This window comes from Cynara cardunculus, assembly GCF_001531365.2.
Source record: "Cynara cardunculus var. scolymus isolate 2C chromosome LG 6, CcrdV1, whole genome shotgun sequence".
Lineage (NCBI taxonomy): Eukaryota > Viridiplantae > Streptophyta > Magnoliopsida > Asterales > Asteraceae > Cynara > Cynara cardunculus.
Genome location: NC_037533.1, coordinates 19,986,373 through 19,995,964, shown reverse-complemented (window position 1 = coordinate 19,995,964; position 9,592 = coordinate 19,986,373). Strand labels below are relative to the sequence as shown.

General features: G+C 34.4%; 1 protein-coding gene across 1 annotated transcript; it reads right to left on the bottom strand.

The window, feature by feature from the left end:
- Positions 1-844: 844 nt before the first annotated feature.
- On the bottom strand, positions 845-7,185 carry LOC112514260 (HIPL1 protein-like). Its single transcript, XM_025120594.1, has 7 exons — positions 6,494-7,185; positions 5,059-5,072; positions 3,918-4,429; positions 2,835-3,051; positions 2,199-2,377; positions 1,854-2,095; positions 845-1,220 (listed from the first exon to the last, which is right to left on the bottom strand). Exons 1-7 carry the CDS (start codon positions 7,183-7,185, stop codon positions 845-847), a joined length of 2,232 nt encoding a protein of 743 aa, XP_024976362.1.
- Between the last annotated feature and the right edge of the window lie 2,407 nt (positions 7,186-9,592).

The window sequence follows — 9,592 nt, the reverse complement described above, 5'->3', positions numbered from 1 at the left end:
AATGGTGTTGGGTTGGTGTGGGGTGACTGTAATGGCAACATTAATGTAATGGTGGCAACAACGACGATTGTGTATGGATGAGGTGGGTGGGTGGATGGAGGTTGTGACGATAACAATAATGTCATGGTGGTGGCGGCAATGGTGTTTTGTGGGGGTGTAGAGAACTAGTGATAGGGTGAGGTAGGTGGAGTTGTGGGGATAGGTGTGTGTTGGCTATGTTAAGGAGCCACTAACAACGAGGATTAAATTGGATACAAAGGTTATTTTTGTCTTTTTACGATTATAAATATGACTTAACCGAATCACAAAACTTTATTATTTGGATAACAATAATATATAGTTTCATATGTCTCTTCATTTATGATCATAAATATGATTTATAACTATTGCCAACATAATAAAATCACAATAGATCACACATGGAATGCTCGAATAAAGCTATTGGATAATTAAAGTGTTTAATTATTAATATCTTATATATAATTCAACGATATTAAATTTAATTTAATTACTCCATATATAATTTTAATTAGATATAAAAGGGATAATCCCTTTAACATCAATAAGTTGGAGACTCTTTGGTTGGTTTTTATCAAATGTTTCTATTAAGATTTTTGTTAGAGGGTTTTTTTCATATATGGAACGAGTGTGTTTTTTAATTTGGTGTGACATGTTTGGAAAAAACACGGCTTTCTGCATAAAGCTCAACTTTAAAAGTTTACTGAATAAGTCATAATCTATATCATTAAACCATTATCAAACAGTCATGTTTTAACTAACTCAATAAGCTATAAGTCTCAATAAACTATCAAACAACCCCAAAATATGTGGTTTTTATTAAGAATTATAGAAAAACAAGCACCAAGAAAGAAAGGAAAAACAGTGCAAATTTTGCAGCCTTCAGTAAGGCTCCCGATGTGGGAACTTTAGTCAAATTCGAATACCTTTCTTTGGCGCAACGGTACCCGCAACGGCTTGGAGCTGCAACTCTATACACACCGCTGCTCGTCAACAAGTACACATCTTTGTTGTTATCTTCACTTAACGACACCACGTACCCAAGGTCAGGAACCCCGTGACTCCCCGGCTTGAGCCCACATTGTATCGGTGAGTCGTGGGCACACCCAAAAGGGACACCAAAACTCTTGAAGTTTTCGCTGTTTTCAGTGGCTTCAATAGTTGCCCAGATAGCATAACTGTACAAGTCTGTGTATATGTACCTGCAAATGCATCCATGTGATCATAATCGCTCTGCTACCACGGAATATGTTGGTTCCGGGCTCAAAGGAACTAACTTTCAAGTTTAATTATGGCATAAGAAATGAACAATTAGACACCGTAAAGTTTCATAATGTTTTCAATGTCGGTTTTGAAACAAGTATTTGCCAAAATGTTTAAAACCTTACGAAATTGGCTTTATAGAACGTCAAATATGTCTAGATGTCCTAATAGAATGGTCAAGACTTAAATTTATTGGACACGACGATTGTAAAATTGTTACAAATGAAATAAAGTTTCTTATTAGTTTTTTTAATATGACACTTTTGAGAAGTGTCTTACGAACACATTTTTACACGACACTTGTTTTTATAATAAAACGTTTTTTCAAATAATGTCATATAAAAGACTAATATTTCAAAAGTGTCCTAAAAGACTTGTTAAGATTAAGATGCCTAAAAGCGTCCTATCAACTTATTGTAACACCTTTTACACAAGATCCACAATCATTTGGTCTCGTAAACCTAAATCATGTAGTCTATTAAGATAATTAGACATATTTAAAGTCCTATAAAACCAATTTTGTTGTAGTGAAAATATCATCGTTGTTGGCCGAAGTGTGGAAGAATACTAACCAGCCATACAAGCATGGATCAGTGGCTGAACGATAGAAGTAACCACCAATTACCGAGGCTGGACCTTTGTTCGCATCAATACTATCGTGGTTATATCCCGCCAAAGGAAATATGGGTGTAATGGAGCTTGGCTTAGTGTACCCTCCAGGAGCATGCGATGGATGGAAGAGATGGGGCCCCTCGTAAACACGCCATCCGTAGTTTCCGCCTTTCTTGATTAGATCAATCTCTTCGTATTGATTCTATAAAATGTAACACACAGATTTAAGGTAATAAGATCTAGAGAAAGTCTTTGTAAACTACTTTCTTGTGAACTGTTTAGATTCTGTTTCGGCTAAAACGTACCTTCCCGATATCCCCACAGATGAAGCGAGACGGGTTTTCGGAGTCAAAACTGCATCGCCAAGGATTACTAAAACCCAAGGCCCAGATCTCGGGATTAAGTTCCTTATCGGTAGTGTACGGATTGTCTTTCGGTATTGAATAGTTTCCCCATAGGCCGAGCCTGCTTATTTCTGCTGCACCTAAGTTTATGTTCATGACAAAAGAAAGTGGAACCCCGTCATATTACTCCCCAAAAGAGAGCTTAAAGGAGAGGGTGGGGGGCAGTTCCAACGTATATGGAGGAGAAATGGTCCAACTCTAGCCGATGCCTAATGTCGAGTCTCTAGATTGGTTGATACCATGTGAGAATATGTGAAACCCCATCAGATTACTCTCCAAAAGATCCCTCAAAGTTCATGTCCATGACAAAGAAAATGGAACCTCAACAGATTAATCCCCAAAAGAGTCCTTAACGATAGAGGGGAGGTTCTAACATATATGGAGGAGAAAATGGTCCAAATTTAGCCGATGTTGGACTCCAGCAAGTATCATAGATTACCATCTGCTATGGCCTTACCCGTAAACTTCACAAGTGTTTAAAGATGCCAAAGTGTTTTAGATCAATAAATCATCAAGAGTTCTTGTGAAGATACTTACTCGGAATGATGTCTACGTCAAGCCTCAATATCTTTCCTAGCAATGATCTCTTGTTTTGTGCAAAATTGTATGGATCGGCATCGTGAGAAGCATCTCCGATCATGAAATACAAGTAGCCATCGGCAGGGCCAAAGAGAATCTGGCCGGCATGATAAGCTTCAAACGGGAGCCCCATTGTGAAGATCCTCCTGACCTCAACCAAATTAGCATGTCCCATCTGTAGAATATTGATCAAGAACGCATGATCTAAAGTTGGCCAATCTAAAGGGTGCCTATATTCAGGAAAGGGCTATTTAGCCAAGTGACCTTCTCAGAAACGGAATTTAAGAATTTAACTCTCTAGTGTAGTTCTAAGTTTTTACGGTGGCAAACTATTTTGAACCAGGGGGTCCGTAGTTTGAAAGACCTTATCAAAAGTTCCTTTTAAATCCATGACCTTCTAACATGTTTAACATGCCACTTCCATACATCATATGATCATAATGCCACTTCCATACATCATATGATCATAATGCCACTTCAATACACCAGAATGTCACTAAACTTGTCAGAAGGTTATGTTGTTAATAAATATCTCATTTAAGGTCAATGGCCTAAATAGTCGTTGCAAGTTGGGATCACGTGAGAACAACCCCTTTTCGTGAGAAGGTGAGGACATTTTTGAGCGTTTGGATGAGTTGATTCTTTTATCTAACGGCTAAAAAATGCCTTCAATTGATAGCCAACAAAAACACAGACCTTCATCTACCTTCATCTTCACCTTTATCTTTGCTTTCAGTCACCATCATGAATACATATCTTCAATCATTTTCACATGCATGAATTTACTAGAGTTTCAGTCATGTTGATAGAAATAGGTAAATGAAGGTAGATAAAGATTTGTGAAATGCGAGTAGATGAAGCTTTTGTTCACAGGTTCTACCCAAATTCATTCTCACGGGAACCAACCCTAATCCTTGAACCAGCCGAAGGTCATTAAGCTAAAAAAAGAATTTTAGAAGGTCATGCTCTTAACTGAAAACTCATTTAAGGTCATTCATCCAAAGGACCCATTTATGAAAATCACAAATAAACGTTAGTTACCCATGAAAGTTTTGTCGAAGTGGTGGTGCCGTTGGCAGTGAACTCCGCAATTGCAACATGAAACTGGCAAGGATAAGTTTCTTGAAGAGATCCATCATTGGAAGGATCACAACCTACATCAGTATTACATGAACATCTGCCTTCGCATCCAGACTGCTGAAACTTATCACAGTTATAAGCAACAAAGAATCTGCCATTACTGGTAAAGTTTGGATGGAACGCAATGCTTGTAAGTCCCATTTCGGTCGCAAATTGCACTTGATCACTCAGATCAAAAAAGGGGTCTGATTCGTCCATCATCAAACTTTGTGAAGAACCCACCTCAGGAACCATGGTTAACCATATCTTACCTTGTTGGTTACACACAAAAACTCGGTTTGAGCCATCTGGGTGTGGAACCATATCAACGTAGGAACCATTTCCAAGTTTCTCCAGACATAGACCATTAGGAGCTCGAAGCCCATTTGAGTCGCAACAGTTTGCTCCATTATCAGAACAAAGCTTCAATTGGCCTGTGTCCACCAAAACCAGAATACATATTAAAGAACAACAGAAAATAGAAACAACTTAAATGAGCATAAACAAATATAAACAGAGATTTAGATTCAGACTTGAGTTGGTGCAAATTGGAGCTGATGAAGAATGATGAAGAACAAACAAGAGAATGAAGATGAAGATGATCTCAATGATTCCAGCCATGGAATTTGAACAATAAAACGTTTTAGTAATCCTTGAGTTTAACTTCTAATACCATATCAGACCACAGAACAACAAAATTTGGAGTTTCAAACCAAATTTGGAATTTGATTACCCAGAAAATGCAAATAGGACTTGATTTGATGCAACAAATCACCCTTTTCTCGATGTGTTCATCAATTTCAAGTCCAAGTTGTGCAAAAGCAGCAATCTCAAAGCACAATTTCGCTTTAATTTCAGTGCTTACAGCTGATTGGGACTGTCTAATCTAATGGAGGCTGACAACCTTATTGATTCTCGAGACAGATAGAGAGAAAGAGAAACCCTAGGTGTAGATTTGGGTGCAGTTACGAGATTGTGCTGGTAAATTTCACGACACCACCATGTTTAATTCTTCAATTTCATAGAATGTTTCATTTTCATCATCGTACATATTCAAACCAACATGAATCATCCAAACTACAACAATTAAAACATAACATTCATCAACTACAAATCTTACACAACTGAAACCATATTCGTAAATCGACGATTACATGAAACAAATTCTGATCAAATTGCGATGAACACTAGATAAAAATTTCTACATGCAAATGAGGGAAAACCAACAAGATCGACAACACTGAAAGTATTGATATCAGTAAATCAGATCGATAACTGAAACTTGACAGGAAATTGAATAATTAATGGGTTAATCCGAGCAAATGCATCACCATATCCATTATCGCCACCGTTGTTTGAACCGTAACCACCGTAACATCATCACTTTGCCTTCTTACCACCATTCCCTTGCACGAACCCTAAACGACACATCAAAAAAACAATGGGTTGGTCAGATTTAGGAGAAAACGAGAAGCCAACAACCATGAAATCAAGTAAGAAGATCATGACTGCCCATGCATCGTAAAAAAACCTTGCATGAACAAAAAATTTCCATAAATTTCCCGTATATTTAACGACAACAAAAAATTAATTTCTTTTCAAGAATTTTTTATTTTGTATACACCGAACCGATAAGTTGTTGATCTTGTAATATGTGGTTATTTTGTTATGACAGGTTTACAAAATGTGTACAAAAAGCTTATATGTTGAAGTGGACGATAAACTTGACATTTATGTTACATGATTATGACGTTATAAATCAATTAGAAATCTTGAAAATGTGTTATATTGATTGAGAAAATTTTATTTATTACACTAAATAGAAGCTAAGGGTTTAAAAGTTAGTCGATAAGTGCTTAATGTTCCCTTACCTTATCGGATGATCATGATAATGACCGATAATCTTAATGATAGGAGGTATGACGAGGACATAGGGTCTTGTCTGGTAAACGAAGGTGGTGAATCTTACCTGGTAAGTGTTTACTACATGATAAACATTTACTAACAATCTTATAATGTCATTTTGATGGTCGAGAATCTTAACCGGTAAGATAAGTAAGGGCAAACCTACATACAAGTCCTCGAGTGTACAAACTACTACTTAAAAGATTTGTCGTGATATAATTTTTTTTTGGTATGCCGCTGAAGTTAATTGAGAATAGTGACTCTTATTCGATAACTGTTTACCGCATTGACGTTTATTAAATGGTTGTACAGTAATTTTTTGTTGTTTTATAATCATTTTTACTCTTTATAAATAAATGATTTTATATATCGCTAATATGCAGTGACACGACAAAATGATTGAGAGTTACGTTGATTTGTTTGGTCTTCGTCTTTTCTAATAACAACAACGTTATAACTCAATTTCAAAAAGATTTTAATCGTAGAAATAATCGTCTTTAAGGCAACAACCAAAAACTCGTTATGTACTGTGAATTTTAATGGTTTTGATCGATGGTTGTCATGGATCTATTCTACGTATGAACGTTGCATACCTTGATTCATTCTTCTCTTTTGAATCTATGTGTAATTGTCGGTCTTCAATATGATCGAAGAACGGAAATATTCCGTCGTGGTTGTTTACAGCTTCTTCTATAACCGAAGGTTGCGACATCAAGGGGCTATGGTGGTGGTTGTTGGTATTGTTTGTTTCTTGAAGCCATAGCGTATTGATACACATACCAGTATTGTTGTGGGAAGAAATTGGCATTGTTGTCGTAGCTTCGTCTTGAAAAAGAGTAAGTGGTGCAATATCAGGTGGTGCTATAGCCATGCCAAGTTGCAACGACCCACGAAAGACAACAGGGGACAAAGCCGTCGTCCGTTGTTGCTCATGGTCTTGCTTATAAAAGGCTAGTCGAGTGAGCACGCTACGTAGCTCATCTTCAGCCTGCCTTATTTGGCACCAAAGCTCACATATTACACCCAAACACCCATGAACAGGGAACTGGTCTCGCATGTTAGCCTCGTAGATTATGGACCGCATGGCCTCTGGCTGCTGGTAGTGATCGATCTCTTCAAGTATTCTTAAGATTTTCCTCACGCCAAACAACTTGTGTACGTTCCTGAAAACGGTGGGGTGTTCAGGCCGGAAGTGTGGGGCAAGGGCGCACTCAGGGGTGCATCGCTTACGCTGGTATTTGCAGGCGGCACAAGCTTGGCTGGTGGTGGCACCCTTGAGGGTCATTTTGGTTCGGTTTAAAGAATGAAATGGCTTGTAATATAAAAAGACGAGACCAGGTGAGGTAAGGTGGGTTGGGTTGGATTGGGTGAGGAGTGGGGTTGGGGGCATGAAAGAAAGAAATATATTTGGAAGCATAATATAAGTACAAAGGTGAGCGAGGTCTCACACAATCACCCTATTTTAATTTTATTCCCACCTAACCCACAGGGCACAGGTGTCAGGTGATACTATGACATGGTCATAATGGTCATTTAACATCAAGCCCCCCATGGCCATATGAGCTTTTCAACCCTTGAAAGCTTAAAATGGATACCAAATAACAACCTATATCTCCACTCTTGTTTAATTTCTTCCCCTTTTTGCTACTCAAATTAATTAATATCCAAGTAACTATATCGGTTAATAAATTAAATATATCATTTTATTTAATGTAATATTTATCAATAAAAAAATTAATTTTAAAGTTAACTATCAAATAACTTACAATATTGAGTTTTAATAAAATAGTATAAATATGGCTATTTATTATTAAAATATGTTTTTTAAAATTTATATTATATTATAAAGCATTTGACAAAAACTCTTAAAAATTATTTTTTATGCTTGAAGTACTGTTTATTGATGCATATTACTTAAAAATCAAGATTCCAAGTAAATTTTGCATAAGTACAACTTATTAAAGATTAATGTTTGAATTCGTGTAACTAACTACAGATAAACATAATCAAATAGAGGATAAATATCTCATTTTAAATATAATATATTTAAAATATAATTAAAATAATCATTTAGTTCTAACAAAATACTTAATTATTATCTTTATAAAAAAGGAGAAATTTTAAAGTCATTTTGGTACTAACATCAATATTTTTTTTCAATTTTTTATAACATCAACCGAGACAAAAAAATGAAACATTAAAATCGAAATGTATCTCGCTGCATTGTACGAGTACCCTTCTAATATTATATAAATATATTTATTTATTTGATTATTTTTTGAAAATTGTAAATGCTTAGTCAGCCATACTTTTTTCTAATTTCTAAACAAACTACCGATTTCATCAATCCTTAAAAGTCAAAAGCGATATATATATATATATATATATATATATTACATATAATTGTTCCCGAACTTGAAATCCGATCAAATGAACCTGAAGCAATTCGAAATATGAGTTTCGATTTTCATATTCGAAATCCGATTGAATTTTTGGTTTACCCACCCAAATCAGTCATATAATTAAACTCATTTGACCTATGAGCTGTTTGACAGTTACTGAATGGTTTTGTATATAATGATTAAGTGGTTGGAATGATTAATAGACTCTCATGATATAGTGCAAAATGAAATATAATTGTTCACAATAAACTTAAGGTGCTGCATGGTTAAAGGAGACCTATGATACAAAATCATTCCGATGGTTTTAGAATCATTAAAAAACAAACTTTTTTACCAAAAAAATTTCACCTTTTAACGATTGAGAAGCTACCTCTTAATAAAAACTATTAACAGGTAAACAAACAACCTAATATCTAATCAATTCATTTGCCATTTATATATATTTGTAATTGATTAATAGTTTAAATTAAAAAGAATTGTTGGGTGAATTGTTGTTAGAAAAGTTTAGTAGGAAAGGCTTTGGTGATGTTTGTAATTATCTCCGTGTCAATATGAAAATTTGACCCACAAATCATTTATAAATATAATAAATCTTATAAACTGATTTTTATATCTTGTTTCACATATGAAACAATATATGTAAAGATGCAGTATTTATAAAATGTTATTTTATACGTGGAACGTTGAATACTGTTTTGTGTGTGAAGAAAAAAAAGTCTTCTACATTTCATACATGAAACAACACTCTGTATTCTAAACATTGCATTTTTATATGATAATTAGTTTGGAAATTTATATGAATTTTTGAGTTTGTAAAAAAGTCTCTCCTTATACACACACACACTAGAAAGATACTAATGCAATGCATCGAGATACATCTTGATTTCAATGTTTTGTTTTATTCTTTATCTATGTCGATGTAATACGGTTTTGTATGATTTTGAGAAAACGATAATGTTTTTTTATTTTTAAATAAAATATAAATTTGAAAATATCATAAAATTTTAAAAAATATATATATATATATATCGATATTAGTATCAACATAATTGTTTAAAAGTTCTTGTTTTGTGTAGTTTCTTTAATTAAATTTTTTATTATAATTTAATTTAACGTAACGAAATAATTTAGTTTAGGTTTAATAATGTAATTTTTTATAAAGATGATAATTAAGTATTCTGTTAGAATTCAATAATTCTAATTATATTTTAGATTTTTTAAATTTAAAGTGAGATGTTTATCCTATATTTAATTATGTTTATCTGCAGTTAGTTACACGAATTTAAAAAT